The following is a 23,165-nucleotide window of genomic DNA, read 5'->3' on the forward strand; positions in this document are numbered from 1 at the left end:
TTCGTTGGGTTCTGTGGCCTTTTGGCAAACTGTGCCCCAGTGCAAATAGCAACAGAACTTCCCAAGCATGAACCTCTACAGTAATACCATATATTCCTGCAGGAAGTTAGTGTGTCTCTGGTCTCACTGTGTGACCTCACATTACTTTGGCATTTCTGCCCCTTGAGGTATCAGTTATTCCTGAATCCTGAGGGGATTTTGCAGTTCTATGGGGTGTGAATTCATTCAGATTATTCTTATGCTTTAGTGAGACAAGGTCAACAGCAGCATAGCTTGCTTTAGCAACACAAGAAGCAGATGCACTGTAGCCCATCAAGTCTTAATGTGGTGTGTTTGATCACAGCTGCAGTGAAAAGTGACTACATCCTCAGTTTTGCATTGAGACTGTCATTGGCTGTTTAGTATGGTCACATTTGTGGTTAACATCTAGAGCTACTGTAGGGAGCTCATACAGAAGTGTGCAGGCAGGTGTGGGTTAGTTGGTTAGTTGGTGCAAGGTGTGTGTGTGTGGTGGTGTTGCGGGGGGTGAACAGGAAAGAAAAGAGGAAGACAAGCAAATGGGTTATTTTTAAAAGCTGTCATAATGAGCAAAGGGCATAGTCAATTTCACCATCGAAAATAGCAAACAGCTAACAATACTGCTGGTAAGTTTAGTGACATTTATTGACCCAGTATGATCCCCTCACTCTGATATTTCTCTGGGGGTTCATAGTAGCCTATGGTACATAATAGACTAGTGTTTTTGAACCTTATTGTACTTTATGGAAGTTAAAGTCCTGTGGTGTCACTATTCAGTTTCTGTATGCACCTACAGGGGGTTGTAGTGTGTCTGTGGTGCTCAGCAGCTTACTATATAGTGAATTGATTACACTTTATGTTATTACATCTTGTCTAGTATGACTAATATTTCTATAATACAGAAATACATCTCTGTTATAGTCAACATTTGGTTCACATTGACCCCTTGGCCTCAAAAGAGTTAAAAATACCCTCATAGTATAGTAATGACATAGTAATAACTTTTATAGTGCTTAATTTTATACTATATACTGTAACTGTACATACATACACATACTGTACATACACAGACACACACACACATATATATGTATACATATGTATATTATTGAGTTCAACATTTTTAAAAATACAATGGCATAGCGAAATAGTTATTGGTAAATCTCACATTACAATATATTGCCCAGCTCTTTTACAGGATATAGTTCTTTTTGACACCCTTCTTGTTGTCATCCCTGTCTTGTCTGGATGATAGACAGCCTCTCTGGGTCACTGAAGCTCTCTGCTGCTGCTCTGTTGTTTGTCAGACCACAAGGTGACTGTTTTGATTAAGACTTGTGGTCTTGCCGACTCTGAACTGGGCGTCGGCTGCTGCTCTTGCTTGCAGAAGTTGTTTCACTCTGCTAAGGTGAAGTGAGTGAAAGTGAGTCAGTGCAGTGTGTAAAGTGCGTACTGCGTGACGTCACAGTGAAGGATCCAGTGTCTGTGTGAAAGAGAGAGAGCATCCATCCATGTCAGAACAATTTAGGTTTCAGATATTTTTGCAAAGTGAGATCATTCTAGATAAAGTTTTGGATAAGTCCTTACATTAGGTTTGGGTCAGAATAATGGTTAAATTTAAGGTTAGCTTAGGTTCTCATAGGGGAGCTCATGCCATCAGTCTGAAATTTTCCAAATATTTGTCAAATACAAAGGGTTATTCTTTTGGCATTTTAATGGCAGCCATGCAGGAAGTTTACTGTGAATCAGACCTCAGGGCTCGACAGTAACGGTTGCCAGGTTGCCATTGGCAACCATTTTGAGATATTGGCAACCAATTCTTGGTCTTTGGTTGTCATCAGTGGCAACCACTTTTTAAAAAAAAATAGGTACATCAAACAGCAAACCGTGCACAATAAATACATTTAATATTTGTTGCATTAGTGATATATTGCCGTTACAGTCAGAACCGGAACCAGACAATGCTGCATGTGCGTTGGTGCGTTTACTCGCATGCGCATAGGTCAGTTTTAGAGACAATGGCGAAGCAAATTAAGTTTTTTGACTGTGGGGTAAAAAGTTTGACTAACCTGTCAACATCAGAAAAACAAATGTGCTAATTGGATTCGTTTTTGAGGGATCTGTGAAGATCATGACAACAGCTGCACTGTTGTGTATTTTGTATACCAGAGATTGAGGATGGACACGTTAACAGATAACATTTAAGATTCAAATTCTGTAAAGTATCAGATAAAACACAAACTACAAAGAATTTTGTTCGGTTACTGTAATAAAGCTTTTAAACATTCTTTTATGTCACATTTTCATTATTAAGATGATGTATAACTGCATAGTATCTTAATTACTCAAAATATAGGGTGACTAAAAATGGCAACCATATTTTCAGTTTCAGCAACCAAAAGCTGATGCCTGGTTGCCAGCCTGGCAACCACTTTTAAAAGTTAGTTTTGAGCCCTGCAAGGTATTCAGTGTACATTTTAATCTTTGTTTGTGGCTAATGGCTAGTGGCTACATCAAAATTTGTAAATTTTTTGCTGCTTTGTTGTTGACAGATGAAGAAGAAATGGCACAGGAGGAGCAAACTTCACCACAGCTCTGTTAAAAGACAGCAAAGCAGAAAACAGAGTTGGATGAATAGTAAGAACAGGAACATAGAAGCACGGCAAAACTCTAAACAACAGTGTACTCCATCATGCTAGGTGGTGTTTCACAAGCATGTAAATATCACCGCGTAGAGTGTAGTAACACTGACCTTTAATAAGTACTATTCTCTTCACAATAACCCTCAGAAACTGGCCAGATGTTTTGGTAAAAGACTTCCAGTAAAAAAATAGATGTCCCTACAACACCTTGTCTTGCAGCTGAGGCTGCACTGGATTCACACGTTGTGGCCTGTTGTTTGATGTATAAAATCAAGCATCAGATTAATTTATATGCCATGTATTATACAGAAATGGATTTTAGTGACATTGGTGGATAAATTGTAAACAGTTCATACTGTCATATACGGTAAAAGGACAACAAGGTCTCATACACAGTGATATAGGGCAGGGGAAGAAATCTTGAACTATGTTTGACAATACATTTAAATCTTTACAGAATATATATTTAACAAGTTAGTATATGTTTATTTCTACACAACATGTAAATTCCTTGTATCACGGAACGTGAATTAGATGACTTTCCTCAGACCATCCAAAGTGAATTTAATTGATACCTGATCATTAGATCAATCAATAGAAATTCCAGAAGCCGAGCATGCTCCTTACAATTGTCAATAGGCAGATGACATATCAGCTAGATAACAGAGGTCATCATAAATATCCCCCAGATGTTTTGATCTGCATTTGACGATATCAATGAGGACTTGTGTGTGTGTGTGGTTAAAAAGGGGGAAGTACACTGAGGGTCTGGTCCCCATTAAGCCTTAGAGAAACAGAGACACAGAGCTGCTGCCACTGACTGATTAACACTGGCAGCTGTCTCTCTCTTTCCTTCTCTTTCTCTTTGTTTATCTTTCAGGTGATATGCCCTCCTGTCTCTCTCTTGCTCCTTCGATTTCTTTCTTTTGCCCTAATTCTCTCTCTATTTCACCTCTCTTTTCCCATGTCAGGGTTTCTGTTTCTCTGTAACATCTCTCTTCTATAACGTCACCCTCTATTTTTCTCACTCACTATAGCCTCCTACCTTACCAATCCTATCCAAAAGAGATGGACAGTCAGACGTCCGTGCTATACGTAAGGCTATTCTTGGATCATTAGTCCAGCAATATGATCAGAGGAAAAAAACAAAGAACATTGTCACTTTGTCGTCATCGTGATCATGTCTGAAGAATTCATCATAGAGTGAGAAGTACACAGGATCTGATGTAGAAATGTGGCTTAAATGTGTGAAGAAAAAGTGAGGGATTAGTACGTTTTCAACCATGTTTATGTGAATTGGAGCTGGTTTCCAGTTGGAGGTTAGAAATTTGTAGATGAAACATGGACACATGCAATTTAATATATTCACCATAAATTAGTGTTCCTATCTGCTTTTAAATCATTATGTTGGTGTAACATTAGAAAAGAGATCTTTCCCAAGATTTCAATTTAGACGTCCAAATTTAAGGGCTGTTCTGGTGTCGCTTATCTAATTTTGTTGCCCCTGTTATTATTAGAGAGCCTATACAGTTTTCAGCACATTTTCAGTCTCTGCCATAGTTATATGATATCGCATTTCACCCCTCTTTATGACAACCGTTAGCTGCTCAGGATCAACAGTCTTTGGCCACTGAACACACTATTGTTGGCTACTGAACAGCTTCACTGCAGCATTTGGGGGTTAAGTGCTTGTTTCAAGGGCGCCTGATGTTTGGCATCCCATGTACTGAAAAGATTAGAGTATTGTCACTCTTTGGGAGTATCGAGGCATCATGCCAAATGCTAATAGCCAAAACACAACTTGTGGAGGTCCAGACTGAGAAGATTGGAGGTTAGGACAGAGGGAGGAGTGGGAATGGAGGGAGAGGACAGTTGAAAAAGTGTTAAGGATAATAAAAGGAGAGAGCAGGGAGGCGGGGGGCTGACGCTTTCATTACACCATTGGTGTAATGGTGATTTATTGTGGTTACCAACAACGACAGCATAGTTGGGGAGAGAGGGCAATAATAACACTGAGTGTTTTAGAGGAGAGAGCATAACGACTGACAGTTCTGCACACACACACACACACACATGTACATATATACAATAGTGCTGACACTACTAGGTCATTGACTGAATTTTGCTATTCAATTAATCATTTAAGTCATTTATCAGCAAAAATGCCAAATATTCTCTGGTTCCTGCTTCTCAAATGTAAGGATTTGCTGTTTTATATTATTGTAAATTGAATATATTTGGTTTTTGGACTGTTGGTTGAACAAAACAAGCAATTTGAAGATGTCACCTTGGCCTCTGGGAAATTGTGATGGGCTTTTTCACTGTTTTCTGATTTATATAAACTAAACAATGTTACAATGAATCAGTTAAAAAAATAATTGAGAGATTAAAGGATAATGACAATCATTAGTTGCAGCTCTAATATACACCTGTAAAATCATTCTGTGTAATGCAAACATTTATGTTTTAAATATTGCTGTAAGACTATTAATAATACCACATGGGAACGTCTATCAGAATACGCAGTCATTTAAGTCTAGTAAGGCTGAGCTGCAGTCTCACAGCTTACAACTGTGTCACTAAAACAGACAGGTACGAGTCTGGATTATGAAACTTCAAAGTAAAGAGAAAAATAGCTGAAAGAGCAGTGAAAGAGCTGAAGTACTCACACAAACACACTCAAACTACCTGGGGGGGAAACAAAGATGGCCAGAAATATAGAATATTTCTTTTTAGATGCTGTCCTATAAACCAAGGTAAGATTAGGTTTTAGGTCCACCAGGAGAAAAACAGAGATGCCTCAGGTGATCTAGATTGTGTCCTAAAAGTGAGAGATGAGAAGACATTTCTGGTGCAAAGTGCTCATTATTGCTGTCCTGTCTTTACTAGAGTTGGATTGTCAATCAAACTGTATGGCTGGGACATGACGACTTGAATTTTCTGTTAATGGAGTTTGAAGTTCCTCTCTTTACATGAACTGTCCTGCTCATCATCTGTTTTAGGGCTGCAACCAACAATTATTGCTTAATCTGCTGATTATTTTCTCGATTAATCAAATATTTGTTTTGTCTATAAAATGTTTAAAAATGATATATACATGTAAAATTACAGATTCCCAGGTTACTTATTTGAATTGCTTGTTTTGTCTGATGAACAGTCCAAAACCCAAAGATATTTTAGTTTACTATCAGTAATGACAACGAAAGCCAGTAAATCCTAACATTTCAGAACTTGGAACCAGAAAATATTTAACATTTTTTCTTGAAAAATGACCAAAATGGTTGCTGATTAATTTTGTTGATCAACTGATCGTTTAATTGACTTATCTTATCTTCAGCTCTACTCTATTTTGTCCTAACAAAAATATCTCTTATTCTGCACGAAAGGATTTGTTTTTGCAGTAAAGACCTACCAGAGTGTTTAGAATTTATTCATATAAAAACATTGTTATTATTTTCATTATTATCATATTCTGTTTAGGTAAAAGGGCTGGTGTTTGACTGCAGTGTGTGTGTGTGTGTGTGTGTGTGTGTGTGTGTGTGTGTGTGTGCTCGTGTGTTTTTCCACTGTAGCTACTGTGGTTTTACAATGTATGTGGGATGTTCAAGAGATCACACACACACACACACACACACACACACACACACAGAGGTGATTCCTGCTCTTTCTTCCAGCTCCATGGAGAGATCAGAGAGGCTGCTGCTGTTTAAACGTTTGATCCTTCAGTGTTGGAAACAGTAGACTCTGTATCCTGGAATCCAACCGTACAAACCTCAGAACCAGAACTAGTTTCCTTTCCAGTCAGGGAAAGCACAAAAAGGTCCAGGAGCAACCTTTATCGTGACCGTGTGTTCGTGCTAGTGTTTCTCCTACTTTTCTGCTCCAGGTTTAGTGTTTGACAAGTGTTGTTTAGCGCTAAGATTATCTTTGTTCCTTTCCTTTAAATGCCAAGATTGTCTTAGAGATTACATAATATCAGTTATAAAATTAATAGATCTCAGCAGATTTAACGAACGCAGCATGAAGCAAGATACAGCACTGCACTGTTGTCATAAATGAACAATATTCACAGACCAAATTCAGTGAAGAGAACTTTAAGTATATTGTATTTATGGGCAGTATAAATTTACTGGGGTAAATGAAAGCATTCAGCAGCAGATTTACTGTCATCACTTTCCATCATTTTAGTGCTACTTTGTGGTTTTAGGTGTTGATTGCTGATCAACTTCCCATACTGGCTGCTGTGAAAGCAGCAGAATTACTCAGCACTTTTTTTTTGACACTAGTCAAGACAGACAATACTGGATGTTTCCAGTCTTTTTTGCAACCTTTATGGAAGTAATTTTTGCCTACTACTTGTAGGCAAAATGAATCCCCACTAATGCGTGTAGTTGATTGCCCCTTAACTTTACTAAGATAAAATAAGTGTGTAGGGCCCAATACTGAGGATCGCTCCATATTCAAAGCTAAGGTTGCAGCTGCTGTTTTCTGTCTGTAGTTCTGATACTTGGACAACATGTAGTACAGCATTTTGTCAGCCTTACATATTCTGGATTGTATCTGACTCACTGAAGCACAAAAAGGAGCATTGCCTGAGCTTTTAAATAAATTAATACTAAAAATATTAGATAAACGATGACATAGGCAGATGTCAGTCCAAATACAGTTTATGGTTTGCTTCTATGGTTGTTGCAGTTTAGCCTCACAAATGATATAGATTGGTGCAAGAACATTGTCTGATTCTGTTTTTATTTGAACAGTGAAATAATAACATGGAATTTACATTTATTAAATACATGATGGGTGTAATTGGTTACCGATTTTCCACCCCTTGTAGGTCATATTTCATTAATGTCAGCTTTACCCTCTGGTGTGCCTGTCTGTCCCTCACCACGAGTGATCCTGTCGAGCTTTGTGATTTGCAACTACACATAGACAATTAAAGGGAAGCGTTAGTTTCGCCTATAGCTCGCTGCATTTGGTGAAAGGTTACCCTGTGGTTGAGCAAGCAAGAGGAAACCAAAGAGTGATTGGCTATTAAGCAAATATGACCTTAAATATATACCTCTTTAGTATCTTCCTTTATATTTTCTCATTGAAAAAGTATTTTGTTCTTCACAAAGATACATTAGAAGAAGTACTGGAACCAGCTTGACCCATACTAGAGACTAAAAGTCAGGCCCTCTCAGCCTCAGCTCCTTCGATTAAAAGCTGTCTTTCATGACTCCCCCAATATTATGGTAGTGCAATACAGAAATAGCTGGAATACGTCTTTTTCTAAAGATTATTTTTTGGGCGTTTATGCTTTATTTGATAGTGACAGTAGAGACAGACAGGAAAGGCAGGGGAGAGTGGGGATGACATGCAGCAAAGGGCCTGGGCCAGACTCGAACCCAGGCCGCTGCGGTAAGGACTCTACAGGGGCACTGGAATAATAAGGTACTTTTGCATTAACATTTGGTGGTTGTTGCTGCTTATGTGAGACAGAAGCTCCCAACTAAAATATAAGAATGAATTTACTGTTGATATTGTCTTGTTGAAACGTGCGGGTTGTACGTTCGTACTACTCTGAATGCAGATAAAATCAGAATGCAGATAAAATCAGTTCAATGCGTGGTCCCTTTTTTATTTTTATCTCTATCTTCTGAGATTTCCCGCAGGCTGTGTTCAGTCTCTGGAGGCAAATCATGAAGCATCTCACTGCTGCTGTTACCAAAAAAAATGGATAGCCAGGAGTGTGTGTGTGATTGTCAGACATAGTGTCGACTCTCTTGCCTGGGGCTGGCTGATTCCTTAACAGCTGAGTCTGATTATTACAATAAAGGCGATAACACACACACAAGCATGCAAACACACAAATACACATCAGAGCAGTCCTGCAAGCTGTGTCTGATTGATTGAAAGACACCAGGTGGTTGAGGTTAGGCGAGGATCATGGCAAGGAGAACAGAGGACATACACCCACATAAACACACACACACACACACACACACACACACACACACACTTAGTATTTTGACTGACATGACAGTTTGACTGATGTAGACTTGCTGTTGTGGTACAGCTATTGTTTCTCCTTTGTAATCTAGTGATGAGTTTTGATATGTATTTCAGTTTGTTGATATTCTCGTATGATGCCTTATAATCATATGTAATCATAATGTCTCTTATAATGTCTTACAATGATATTACATATGTCTTATATTAAGACGATGTAGTCCTTCATTCGTCCAGGAATGTTCCATCGTAGAAAAGGTTTCAGTCGTAGTCATCTGGACACTGTTTTCAGAATCAAGACGTTTCGGCTCCCATCCGGAAGTCACTCTCAATTGTGAAAAATGGTCTTATTGTGAAAAATGTCTTATTCTGTTGGCCTCTACTACGAGTCTCTCTTTCTACCTCATAGCAGTCATTTTATAGTTTGGTGACAGCCGAGACAGCAATATTGTCATGTATTTAAGTAACAACATGTTTAAAAATGTCACTGAAGCTTTCTCAGATTAGCTTCCCTTGTTTTATTCTCCATGTGCTTCCACCTCTCTGTGGCAGGTGTGTGTGTGTGTGTGTGTGTGTGTGTGTGTGTGTGTGAACCTTTGCTAGCCTCATGGTTTGTAGATCAGTTAATTCAGTCTACAGTGGGACTGTGTGCCACCAACCTTGATCTTGGCTCTTACACTCCGAAGGGAAATGCTGGCGAAGGATTTTTCCACGCGGGGGATATTGTTGAAAAATGTACTGGGATTTAGGGAGGTTAAACATGGAGCTAGCTCATTTGCAACATCTGAGATCACACCATCAGCTACCACTCATCTGAGACTTAAAGACACAATAGACCAAGTTATGTTGAGATATTATCAGTACAGCTGCAAGGGAGTTTGATAGTAGATGATGTTTCAGTGATGTTTAAGACGAAATGTTTTGGTGTCCCTTGTCATTAAAGAAGAAAAGCATTTTTTCTAGAGCCGAGAATTATCATTCAACAATCATACAGGAAGAAATCAAACACAGAAGAAGATACCATACAGTTCTACTGAGACAAACTGTAGCGGATAAACTATTGTAATGATTTTAAAAGACACAGCCAGTGCATCCTTTGCAGTTCTTCGTACCCTATACTCCATCGCAAGCCAATAAATTGTTTAATTACTTAAGCAGCAATGCTAAATATAAAGATACTCCTTTATAAGTAAAAGTCCTGCACTCAAAATTAAATTTGTATTATATTTAGGATGTATTAGTAGCAAAAAGTAAAACAACTCATGAAGAATGGTGTGTTTCAGATTGTAAAATTATTGATGTGACAACTTCTTAATGTACTGTTCAGAAGTGTAATCCATACATACAATCAATCACACTGCACCATATTTTATGATTTTATCATGTAAGAAACATCCTTTTGTTTTCTCGAGATAATGACATTAATGACTTGTGATAATGGGATTTGAGAAATTAATTGAAATCACAGCTGAAATTATCTGAAAGTGACTAGTTACTGCCTGCTCTTTTCTTTTTCGTTTTGTGGACTACCTTAAAGTTTATTATTATTATTACTTTATTAACGTTAACATTTACAGCTGAAATGATTAGTAGGTATATCGATTAGTTGATTGACAAAATATTAATTGGCAACTATTTTGATAATTGATTAATTGTTTGAGTCATTTTTCAAGCAAGACATTTTTTCTGACATTTTATAGATAAAGTGATTATTTGTGAAAATGATTAGCAGATTAATTGATAATGAAAATAATCATTAGTTGCAGCTCTAATTACAAATATTGTTTTTTCTGTGAAAAAAGGATTTCTTTGCTTCCTTGACTGGCACAGTGAGAATAGCACCTTCACATAGCTGCAAACAAGCTCTAGTTTTTATTATATTCATTCAGTTGACCTATAAAATGTAAAATGTAAATAACTGATTTCCTGTAGGTTTCACTTCTGTTGGGTTCTTGTGCAGTCCTCCATCTGCTTCATCACCAGATACAAAGCACTGTACTGTTTTGCTGTTATTCTCTCCAGGGAGAACGGCTAAGTGCATGTACAACTACCCCTCCTGTCTCTTTCTTGCAGGGCATGCTGACATTTACTCGAAATGGCTACGTTGTTTTCCAGTGGTTTAGGTAGTGACAACTGTGAGCTTGGACTTTTGTTGCAGTGGAGAGGGAGGGAGAGGCCAGAAAAGGGCTGGGATGACGGGATGACATTTACAACAAAAAGGTTGAGGTAGAAAATGACAGAGAAACCCCTAAATCCTGATCAATCAGTCACATAATCATAAAAATCCTTAGATCCAGTGTTAGTGAACGTAAACCTGCAATATAAGCACACAACATGCATACAGACATGTTTTCCCCCATTGTAAGCAGCTTTGGAGAAGAGCACCAAACAGCATATTTTATGTCCTGTGGGCACATCTGCTCTTTACCAGGAGAAACCATTGCATGTATTTTCCATCCATCTATCATGTGTGTAATACAAAGAAAAATGGGGGAGGAACAGATAAAAACTAATATGACAGTGTAGCATTCACCAGGACTCAGATAATAGATATTTTCTCTATGTGCATTTATCAAGACACGACAAGATGACAAACTCTGATGTCTCTTTTTAGTATTCAACATACATACTCATTGTAGGCCTGAAAAGTAAATGTTAAAATTTTCAGTGTCTGTGGTCAGCTTGAATTCATGTCTGTTACAATGTATTCCTATACTGATGAGTTTTAACAGTAGGAAAAAAAGTATCAAAATGTCCTCAGAAACTTCTCAAACACCTTTTTGCGGTCCATCTTTATGTTCAAAACACTCATATTTTTTCCCAAAACAAGCCTAAATGTGGCTGAATACACTGCTTTGTACACTGTTTTTAGTATTTGATGCTAAAAAGTATCTATCGCTCTAGTTTAAAGGGGATCAGTGGAATATAAGGAAGGAAGTGTAAAATGCTTATACAGACATATAGCTCCTTTTAGCTACAATCTGAGAAAATCAGTGAAATATCTGCTTAATAGTGAGAACGTGTCCTCTGAAAGCAGTTCATATTTGGTAATTGCCAGGTTTTTCTAGCACGAAAGGACAGGGAGTTTAAATTTTCACCCAGTCCGCTGATTTTTATGTCTGCTCTGAATTTTCAAATACCTCAAACAGAAGCTTGCAGTGCTTGAAGCATAATGTTTACACCAGGGGCTGTTTTCACAAAGGATCTTGTACCACTAGGATATAGATATTTGAGGTATTTTATAAACTCACTCGCGTCACAGATTTCATACACAAAACAAAGTAAAATATTAACTTGTTAAGTATATTGTATGCCAGATACAAACATCATCGGCATATGATATTTATTCCAGCTGACAAAACAAATCATCATACTTTAATGTGATAATTCTACATATAGCACAGATTTTCCTGGATAATCCATTGATGGCCATGAAATCACCTTTATTTATGTATTTATTGCAGCTGGTGATTATTTAATGTGCATATAATAAACTGTCAAGTTGGGGTCTGAGTAACGCATTTTTGTTTTGATGAATAATTCTGTCGGACTGAGGCTGAATCCTCAGCGCTGCAAACTGTATTTTTCCAGTGTCCAAGTAGAGGAGTGCGAACTGTCATCTCTGGTGATATTGGATTGTTTCGACTTGTTGGTGAAAATCAAAATATGGATTTAAAGTTCATTATCATTGTATTTTTACAAAACACTGACGTGATGCAACACATTACCTGTAGAACATTATTGACTCTGAGCAGGTCTTAGGATTCCTCTGGACTGCCTCTAACTTCTCTCAGACTTAGGAGCTACTTTTAGTGCTAAAATGCTTTGTGAATTACTCTTAGTCTAAAAACTGAGGGGTCTTCTGTTATTGATGTCAAACAGTTCTATCAGCTCTTCAAATGAATGTGACTGAAACTGATGAATTTCAGAAAATTTTTGTCTCATTTTTATGTTTTGAACATTTCCATTTCTTACCTCTCACCCTGTACTGTGTGATTTCTTGGTGAAGTTTAGAAGTTATTTTTATCCTCCGGTTTTCAGCTGTCAATAGGAGAGACTGGAGAGATGAGAGGGCCAAATAATTTTTACTCTCCGTCTCCCACCATCCTTTAACTCATCAGTTTTTATTTTGAGCTTCTCTTTTGTAAAATGCTATGATACCAAGGACAGGTGCTGCATCATTCATGAGTGGGAAGGAGTTATTTATGGACTCCAGAGTAGTTTTTCTGCTGCAAGTCGTATTATTTGTGCACTTTGAACACTCCTAATTAAATTGGGAATGTTGCAGTGTGTAGTCTGAATCGTTAATCTGAATTTGTTTCAGCGAACATGTGTGGCTAAATAGGGGTTAAAAGGTGTCAGATGAGTTGTGTGAAGTCAGTCAGAGTTTAATTATGAAGTGTGAACTGCCTTTCGCGTGTGGGGATGTGTTTGATGGTTATACAGGACAAAAACACAAAAGCAGCAATGACACCTGTCCCCGCCACCTTTCTCGCTGTCCTTTGCATATATGAGTATGTGTGTGTGTACAGTACTTGTGTGAATGTCTTTACATACATGTACATGTGTGCATTATGTCTTGGTCCTCATGGTGTGAGTGGGCCAATAAAAATACATCATTAATTTGTGTGTGTGTTGCAGGGCGTCGGGCGCGATGGCTAATGCCTCCCCAGACCTGGACAACGCGGAAGCCCAGCGCCAGCTCAACAACAACAACCGACCAATCGGCTCGGGGTTCTGGGAGACGGAGTGTACCAGCTCCAAGCTGTTCGAGTGCTCCCGCATCAAGGCCCTGGCAGGTCAGAGGTCACACACAGATCAACACACATGTTCACTCACATCCATACAGACACACAGACTACAAACACACCTGGATCAGTAGGTTTATAAATACACCTACATTAAGGTCAGGTGTTGATTCTTTGCTGTTTTGAATTTAAATATTAAAAATGTTCTTCTTTAGAACTGTTTCGTCAGGGTCGCTTTTTAGATACTGATGTCAGAAATCACAAAAGAACAACATTTGTTGTTGGTGGCTACACCAACCAAATCCACTAACACTAGTGTTAGAATGTTTTAGTGGTAAAGCAGTGCTAAATTGGTAATAAAAATCCTCCTCCCCAAAAACACAGAATACAGATCTAATTTTTTCAAAAAGTCTCATCAGGTATAGCATCTCACAAGATGAGGCTGTAAGCACAATTTGATTTAATGCTAGTGTTAGCTAATGCTATTTAATATTTCATTGATTCTTTTATTTCCCTCAGATGAACGAGATGCGGTGCAGAAGAAGACTTTTACCAAGTGGGTTAACTCCCATCTGGCCAGAGTGTCCTGTCGCATATCTGACCTCTACAACGACCTGAAGGATGGATACATGCTTACCCGACTGCTGGAGGTCCTCAGTGGAGAGCTGCTGGTAGTAACACACACTTATGTACATAATGGAAAATTATGTGATTATAATTACTTTGTATCAATTTTGTAGTCTCTATTAATTGATCCGTCATAGGATGTAAAGTGTTAAAGGTGTAGTACTTTATGTGTATTACATGTAGTACTTTAACAGCAAGGGCTTTGATATCAAAAGTAGTAATTAATCCCTCTCTTTTCCCCTAGCCGAGGCCTACACGGGGTCGTATGCGGATCCATTGCCTGGAGAATGTTGACAAAGCTCTCCAGTTCCTTAAAGAACAAAGGGTTCACCTGGAAAACGTTGGTTCCCATGACATTGTGGATGGAAACCACCGCCTTACACTGGGCCTTATCTGGACCATCATCCTACGCTTTCAGGTAAACACAAACACATATAAAAACAGCTTGGACATTTTATCATAGATCAGCGATGTAGTGGCTAGGTCTGGGAGGTGTCTCTGGTGGAGTCATGTCTAAGGGTTAAAAATCTTGACCTAATATCTTTTTCTTTGGCAATGAGCAAAAAATGATTTTGGTTGTCTCTGATTTCTGAAATGTTATATATGACTTTCGTTATCAGATTTTAGTAATCGTTATAATAATCCTTAAGATTTCAGTCCTGGTTGATTTAGCGACACCCGTGGTTATCCAACAGCTCACTGTGGCTGGCCATTGTTGTTGCATAATGCATTACTCCTTGCAATATTTAAAACTGATCCATGCTGAAACTGTCCATGTCTTGTCTTGTTTAGTTTTGTAGATACATCTTTGCTGAACGATCGCAGTCAGCACTAACCTTTGTGACAGATACATTGCGTTTCTTGTTACTGCTTTACAATAAAAGCCACCCTGTGTTTTGCAGGTTGAACACTTTTAATGTGAAGCAGCAGCAGAGGGAAATGTTCTGTTTGCATTAGCAGTAATTAATACTTATCTGATACGGCAGTAGGAGAGTGAAAGATGGATTACATGCTAAATTGTTTCCTGTGAGTCTCTTGTGTGTGTTAAGGTAATTTTAATCCAGCGCTGGAATGGTGGACATAGCCACTAACATATGTTGACCATAGATAGTATCAAAAACAGAGTTTGACTTCATGAAAATTTTAAGGATTAAAACTTGAAACCTGGTAGTGGTCTGATATCAGCAGTATGACATGGGTGTTTCTAGCTAATGAAAGTTCACTAGACAAAAAGCTAAATTATTGACTGACTTTCAAATATTTGATTCTTCCCATGGGATATCAAGGCTTAAATCTGAGCTTCTCTGTTGGTGCACTGAGATGCTGGCAAGTGTTCCCAGGCTACTTACTGAAACACAAGGATGCTGTAATCAGCAGTGGCTTCATTTAGGATGAGCTGCCAGTGGTTCTGTTTCAGGGAGGCTGTCACAGCTGCTGCATCATCTGTGTGCGACAGCAACAGCAGTGTTTGGTGGATAAAGCCTGAATGTCACCTAGGGCTCAGCGGCCTAGAGGTAGCAGTCGCATTCCAGTCTGCTCTTCAACAAGGACACACACACACACACACACACACTGCACATGCTCTCTTACATACACTTTCTATCAGTCAGTCTATCTGTCCAGTCACACACACACCTGTATACTCACATCCTGACATGCACATACTATCACACAAACTCACACACATAAACGGGTTTCCGGGCCTTAGCAGCAGTGATACAGGATCAGTTCCTGCCATGTAAGTACTGCAGAAGCCCACGGCTCCTCTTTATTACGCTTGAGTGCTACAGTGTGGCTTTGGCACACAATGCTTGTTTAGCATTATTCAGACCCTTCTGTAACATTGACGGTGCACGGTCGCCTAGTAGTTGTCTCCTGGGACTCAGTATTGTCATGCAAGGCCTGGCTACCTACCACAGAGCACATTTAACAGCACTGCTAGCAGACTATGCCGAGGGACCCTCTGCAAGCCAGGCTAGTGAGGCAAAGAGGATGAATGTTCTGTGTGTGCAATATGGCTGACTGGACTAATAATTTCAGTGTAAATGTTGAATTGATTAATATGTTGTGTGATGGTGTAGTCCCTCATTCGTCCAGGAGTGTTCTATCGTAGAAAAGGTTTCAGTCGTAATCATCTGGACACTGTTTTCAGAATCAAGACGTTTCGGCTCCCATCCGGAAGTCATTCTCAATTGAGAGTGACTTCCGGATGGGAGCCGAAATGTCTTGATTCTGAAAACAGTGTCCAGATGATTACGACTGAAACCTTTTCTACGATATGTTGTGTGATGTTCACTGTTGAAACCTAGTTCATGATTGACATCAGTGACATGTAAGTGTGCATGTCAGAGTTTGTGGTCTTTTTTTATGCAAGGTGTGAATCAAATTCAGTAATTCGTGTTTTGTTTTTTGTTGTGTTTTGAGTCTAGCTAAGCAGCTGCAACTTTATAGTTTTGGCTACAGTAGTATTAGCTGACTACTAGCTTTGCCACCATTAGCTGTGAGCTTGGCTGTCGTCCCGCTCATCTGCTCCCAAGAGCCACCAGTCAATGGCCTCTTCAATTTTGCATATACTGAGAAAGGAGCGGTGCAGAAGACTGGTGTTCAGAAGTGTGTGTGTGTGTGTGTGTGTGTGTGTGTGTGTGTGTGTGAGAGAGAGTAATTATGAAAGAAGTGAGGACCGGGGGGAAAGGATTGTTGGTTGATGGGGAAACAACAAGCAGTGATATTGTGGTAAATAAGCAAAGGGGACTAACTGTGACCTCCAGCAAAGAAATTCAAATAAAATTTCTGATTTATTAATCAGATGTATTTTATTTATGTTTCAAAGTAGCGATGGTGCCTAGTATGCAAATCAGTCATGTCTGTATATGCAACTAACGTGAAGATAGTCTAACAATGGCATGACTTGAATATGAAACTAAAACCACAATGGTTTTGGTCCTTCTTAATAAAGAATAGTTCCACATTTTAGTTCCATTTAAGACAACGTGCTGGATTCATGTTTTCAGCTTTTTTGAGATTTTGTGAGACCTTGTGGCTGCTTATGGAACACATTACAGTTTAAAGTACACAGTAAACTGATCAGCTTTAGGCCAAGAAACAGTTGATTTCATAGTTTGCTAGTGATCCAGGCCAACAAATTATTTTATTGGCCATAACTATGACGCTAACAGAGTCTGAGGCTTCATTTCAAATCTGAAGGCATGTTTATAAAGCCAGTAACTTAATTTAACCAAACATTTAAGTGCTAAGAATAATGTCAGAAGGATGGAGAATTATCCAGGGTTGGCTAAGGTTTATGTTGTCCGAGTGGCTTCCAGTTATCTTTTTCTTTTGCAGTCGTCTCTTCTCATCTCCATCTCTTTTCCCCTTTCCTCCCTTCCTCTGTGGTGAAAGTGAGAGTTTGCTTTGTCCAGTCAGCAGGTAGGACCAAACCACTGCAGTAACTGCAGACAGGCAGAAAGAGGGAGAGAGAAAGATAGAGGGAGAGAGAGAGAGGGAGGAAAAAAGGGAAAGGATTGACTGGCAAAGGAAGAGGTAATCCTAATGTATTTACAGAACCATACACAAATAATAACAGACTGTTATTATTTGCAGTAACTTCAATTATAGTGTTGTATATGGTTGGCTGAGTGTCCTTGTGTTGTATGCAGTGTGTGTGTGTGTGTGTGTGTGTGTGCATGTGCGTTTGCTTACCTAACATAGTGCCAGCTCACTTGCTGTTTACAATGAATCTGAATCAACACACATTGATGTAGCTTCACTGTATATTTGACAAGATGTGTAGATTCAGATTTTTACTGAATGCACATAATATTGCGCTCTTGTGACATGGTTAAGATGTAGATGGTGTATTCAACATTGGTGAGATGTTCATAATATTTTATACAGCAAAGAAAGAACAATTGAGTGACACACTTTACATCATAATAGACAATTATGATAGTAATCATGTGAATTCTACTGCAACTTAGAACAACTTTTCTGTCTTAAATAAAATGTTTTCCTCATGTTTTCACCTCTAGGACATCGGTTAACTGGTAGATTTTTAATGATTAATCCATTCACTATTTGTCGAATTTACTGATTAATCATTTAATCCATCTGTATGTCAAAAATAATGACAAATACTCATTACTCACAATTTACCAGTCTATAGTGATGCAGCTCTTCTAATTTGTGAAGCTGTGATAAGTTAATATTTGGTATGTTTAAATGTTTAACAAGTAAAGTAATAAATCATTTATCAGCATTGGATTTGGATAATTTTATTGTTCAGAAATAATGAAATTGGTGTTAAAACAAAAATAAATATTTTGTGCAATAATATAAAACAAGCATGCACAACTAGCAGTTCATCACTGGTACATTTAATATTAAGTGACCATTTAATAATTGTCTCTGCTCAGATGAATTATGAATTTAGCTTTTTCCATATTCAGATCTTATAGTAGTTGATGCATTGTTTATATATAAATTATGTTGTCTTATGCCTCTGCTGCTCAAATAACATCTAGTGTTAGTTTCTAAGTGTGATATTCTCTTAAGGATAAAGAGGCAGGAAAAGGATTTTAGTGTGTTCCCCAACCTTATCTGGTCTCTTTTGGTGATTGTAAGCATTTGTGTTCATCTTTTGCATGCCTGTTCATGCATAGGCATTGTGTTTGTGTGTGTTTTTATATGCAAGACTGTGTGCGTGCACAATGTTGTGCCTAACGACATGGGTAGCAGCTGATTCCAGGGTGTCATGTCCCCAATTACCTTGGATCATGTCACTGTGATGTGATTGGTTGAAAAGCTGTCACTGTCACCTATCATCAAGCGTTGTAAGGACTCTGCACTTCCTTGCACTGAAATCCTCAGCTCTTATTGCTCTTGCCTGTTTTTACTTTTAATTCTCTCTCACTGTGTGTTCATTTGGGGGTTCGGGAATACTGTCAAGGCAATGTGACTCCGACCTTTGCTCTAGACTGGTTCCAGACTTCTTGAGTTGCCACCCAGATCTGAGTAGGGATATAGGGCTGGTGTTGCTTTCGTGGCTGTTTCCCCGGTAGGAGAAACACCTAAGCCAATCAGAGCCTTTGTGGGTAGGACTGAAGGTGACAGGTGGTAACATGCCAAACTTTGTCACAGTTAGACAAATCTTAAACATGGTTAATTTCAACACTCTAATCACAGATCTAATCACTGCTTCTGATCTATTAAGCTGCATGGTTATAGCCATATAATAAATAGAAAAAGTATCTGACTCGGAATGGGAGCACGACTACAGGTAGCTAATAAGTAAGCAAACTATTGCTAGCTAGCTTGCAAATGTTAGCCAGACAGCCTCTTTCGCTGTGTCCGAGATCACTCCTTCATTCACTCATTTACTGCTCCCTGTATAATAGTTCGTCAGAGGTAAATTGAGATTCCGGACACAAAATAATCATCATTTTTTGCGTCATCACTGAAACGTGTAGACACTGAAATGTACGAAGATGCAACGCATTACATTGTGGGATTGTTAGCAGAAAGTAGTGCACATGGATACTACTTTTTTCCCTCCATTGTAGAATTTTTTAGGGTACTTTGTAGTGCATAAATTTGACACTCACATAAAATGGTGGACAGTCAGTATAGTGTATTATACAGTAAATAGGAAGTGATTTTGGATACAGCCTCAGTTATTCTCTGTTTGCTAAACAACACACACTAGTAGACACAGTCTTCAGTAAAGGACGGGTCAATACCTAAAAAGTGAATGTATGTTCCCAAAAAGAAAGCAGTGCAATGTATAAAACTTTTTATCTGGTCTGTGAGACAGAAGGTGTAGGGTTGTGCCGCAGTGTCTCTCCCTCAAATGCTGAACTGTTGCTTTGCTGTGTTCTTCTTCAGATCCAGGTGATCAAAATAGAGACAGAGGACAACCGAGAAACTCGCTCTGCCAAGGATGCCCTGCTGCTCTGGTGCCAGATGAAGACCGCAGGGTGAGCAGTGAAATAAAAATACAGGAAACTGTAAGCTGCAACAGTGAAAATCATGATAATTTATGTAATGTACCAAATCGGTATGTTAGTGTTAGTACATTGGTGCTCCTTGGTTTACATTTAAAGTTACAAAAGATTTCTCCATGCTCCAGATACTCTGAGGTCAACATCCAGAATTTCACCACCTGCTGGAGAGACGGCCTCGCCTTCAACGCCCTCATACATAGACACAGGTAGGTAGTATTTTTAACACACCTCCATAGCATGCTACCATGTTTAAAATTATGAAGTTGCAGGTTTTGCATGATGACAGTAGCAAATAGAAAATAGTGTAATTGTGTTTTGGGTTTTCCAGGAATTAAAGTAATAGGATTTTGATGTAAAAACATGACCAAAAACAATTGCAACGACAAACACAAAATACATACACACTTATTTAGATGAACAGACAAAGATGGAGTAGATAGACGTGCAATTTTAGGATTAGAGCCATACAAACATGACACATCATCATCTTGTGCCCTCCAGACCTGACCTGATAGAGTTCCACAAGTTGACGCGGTCCAATGCAACCCACAATCTCCAGCAAGCCTTCAACATCGCTGAGCAGCACCTGGGCCTTACCAAACTCCTGGATCCTGAAGGTGAGAATGTTTATCTGGTTTTGGGTTAATACCAGTCAAACCACATTACATACAGCAATGTCCCTTAATAGTGCCATTTTTTTTACTCATTGAGATAAATAGTTACTGGCTTTACGATACTGATGTTAACTCCTCTCTGTCTCCACCACCTCCTTCCGGTGCAGATGTGAATACAGAGAACCCAGACGAAAAGTCCATCATCACGTATGTGGTCTCCTACTACCACTACTTCTCCAAGATGAAGGCTCTTATTGTGGAGGGCAAGAGGGTTGGCAAGGTAACAAATACACTCATGTGCAGATACACACACACATACACACAGACACTCCATGAAAGTTGAAGGACCAGCAGTGTTTGAAGCTAAAACACAAGTACCAATTCATCAAAATGTGTTAAGAAATAGAGAAATGTAAAAACATCATAATTCTGATTTTGTTTCTTTCTCTTTCTCTTGTTGTATAACCGTTTCTGCTTTTTTCTTAACTATGTATCCCATTCTTCCTCACCGAATCTGCTCCCAACCTTCTTCTGTCTGTCTGACTCAGGTACTAGACAATTGTATTGAGGCAGAGAAGATCATCAACCGGTATGAGGCTCTGGCGTCAGACCTGTTGGACTGGATAGAAAAGACCATCGCGGTCATCAGCAACCAGAAGTTTGCCAACTCACTGACCGGAGTTCAGCAGCAGCTACAGGCCTTCACAACCTACTGCACCATAGAGAAGCCCATCAAGTAATTTTTTTAAATGGCATCTTGATATTTTAATGCTATTTTTGCATCATTTATTACATGGCACACACAAACATAAGTATGCCTACTCACGCATGCATATGAATTCATGCATACCCTATACTGCAGAGCATACAGTTAATTAACAAACCGCTTGTAAATACTGCTGGCAACATGGTTGATGTGTTCTACTCTGACTGATTGTGGTTCAAGAAACTGATATTGCATTTCATTATGTTATGTAGTGCTGAAACAATTAGTCAATGAATCAATAAGTCGATACATAGACCATTTATCAACTGTTGTTGTGTCTGGTTGTTTGGGTGTACAGTGTTCTGTTCTATATGTAATTCAGTCGAGACAGTGCCAGTGGTTTGTGTGTCTACTGCTAAGGTTTTTATAGAAGTGCATAACCAACTTGATCTCTGAAAGTGAGAGTTGATCCACAATTGCCCTATCTTGATTTGTGTTCTTACAGCTGGAATCAATTTCTTGTCCATTTTTGCATTTGTCAGGCGAAACAATTATTAATCAAATAAGTCGATTGTGTCTTGTTGTGTGCACATGCAAACGTGCATGAAACACACTGGAACATAGAGCCACTGAGCCTTGAGCCTTTTGTCCAGCATCATCAGGATCAGCATTACCATCAGCCCAGTTCTACACTCATGGCCCCACAGGCACTGGGAGTGCACTGGCAGATATGATGATATCCACAAACACACACACACACACACACACACACACACATGCTCTCACAGACCATTATACAATATGTCTTGTTACACTCTGGCTTAATGTCCAGTTGAGTCAAGTGTTTGTGTCCAATACTAGCATCCAGCAGTTGACTTTTGACTTATCCGACATGCAAACACACTGCCCATACACATACACAATGTGATACTAATTCTACAAATGCAGACGCAGTCCAACACCCGCATACTTTAGTGTTTAATGAGCCTACAGTTCATTTTGAGATGTGCTGCCAGTAGCATAGTGCTCTTGTCTCCAATAAGTTTCAGCATTTCTAAAAAAACAGGCTTGATGACCACGCAGTTTAATTTTATCCAGCAGGATTTTGAAAGGTTTCACATCTCCAATCATACAACTTGTTAAACCCCAAAGAGAACTGTGTACTTTTTCAGCTGAAACTGAAACATGGAAAACTTTAAAATTTACTGTATGAGTTTCACCTGATAATGATATTAGAGCTGAAGCAATTAGCGATTAGTCGATCGTCAGAAAATTAATCAGCAACTATTTTTTTCACAGTTGATTAATCATTAGTCATTTTTCAAGAATTCCAAAAATGCCCAAAATTTTCTGGTTCCAACCTCTCCAGTGTGAGGATTAGTTGTTTTTCTTTGTCATATATGATAATAAACTGAATATCTTAAGGTTTTAGACTGTTGGTCACACAAAACAAGACATTTGCAGAGATCACCTTTGACTCTGGGAAAGTATAATGGGCATTTTTCACTATTTTCTGACAATTTCTAGACAAAACGATCAATTAATTAAGAAAATAATCAGCAGGTAAATCAATAATAAATGAATTAGTACTTCCAGTCATAGATGACATGCTTCTCATAATAAATTATTTTTTCCCAGAAAACTGACACCAGAGCCCATGTGCACACTTGAAATTCAAATCACATATTGACACCTTTCTATTTTCATAAATCAAGGTCATTGATTGTCTTTTATATAAAAGATAATTCCTTTTTATCAAGGGGGCTCTGCACTTGTTCATAAAATGTCACCATATTGATTCAAAGCAGTAATAA

General features: G+C 38.6%; 1 protein-coding gene across 4 annotated transcripts in view; it reads left to right on the forward strand.

The window, feature by feature from the left end:
- LOC122879509 (spectrin beta chain, non-erythrocytic 4-like) overlaps nucleotides 1–23,165 on the forward strand; it is a 91,026-nt gene that overhangs the window by 1,298 nt on the left and 66,563 nt on the right. For 3 of the 4 annotated variants that reach the window (XR_006378721.1, XM_044203680.1, XM_044203682.1), the window contains exons 3-10: nucleotides 13,299–13,456; nucleotides 13,925–14,076; nucleotides 14,277–14,450; nucleotides 19,913–20,004; nucleotides 20,157–20,237; nucleotides 20,533–20,648; nucleotides 20,813–20,925; nucleotides 21,194–21,381. Coding sequence is in view for 3 of the 4 variants with exons in the window: in XM_044203680.1 (XP_044059615.1) it covers nucleotides 13,312–13,456; nucleotides 13,925–14,076; nucleotides 14,277–14,450; nucleotides 19,913–20,004; nucleotides 20,157–20,237; nucleotides 20,533–20,648; nucleotides 20,813–20,925; nucleotides 21,194–21,381 (1,061 nt within the window). In the remaining variant the exon portion in view is untranslated. Of the gene's footprint in view, nucleotides 1–2,570; nucleotides 2,656–13,298; nucleotides 13,457–13,924; nucleotides 14,077–14,276; nucleotides 14,451–19,912; nucleotides 20,005–20,156; nucleotides 20,238–20,532; nucleotides 20,649–20,812; nucleotides 20,926–21,193; nucleotides 21,382–23,165 lie in introns of all 4 variants that reach the window. The other variant, XM_044203681.1, reaches the window with a different exon arrangement.

Source organism: Siniperca chuatsi, linkage group LG7, assembly GCF_020085105.1.
Source record: "Siniperca chuatsi isolate FFG_IHB_CAS linkage group LG7, ASM2008510v1, whole genome shotgun sequence".
Lineage (NCBI taxonomy): Eukaryota > Metazoa > Chordata > Actinopteri > Centrarchiformes > Sinipercidae > Siniperca > Siniperca chuatsi.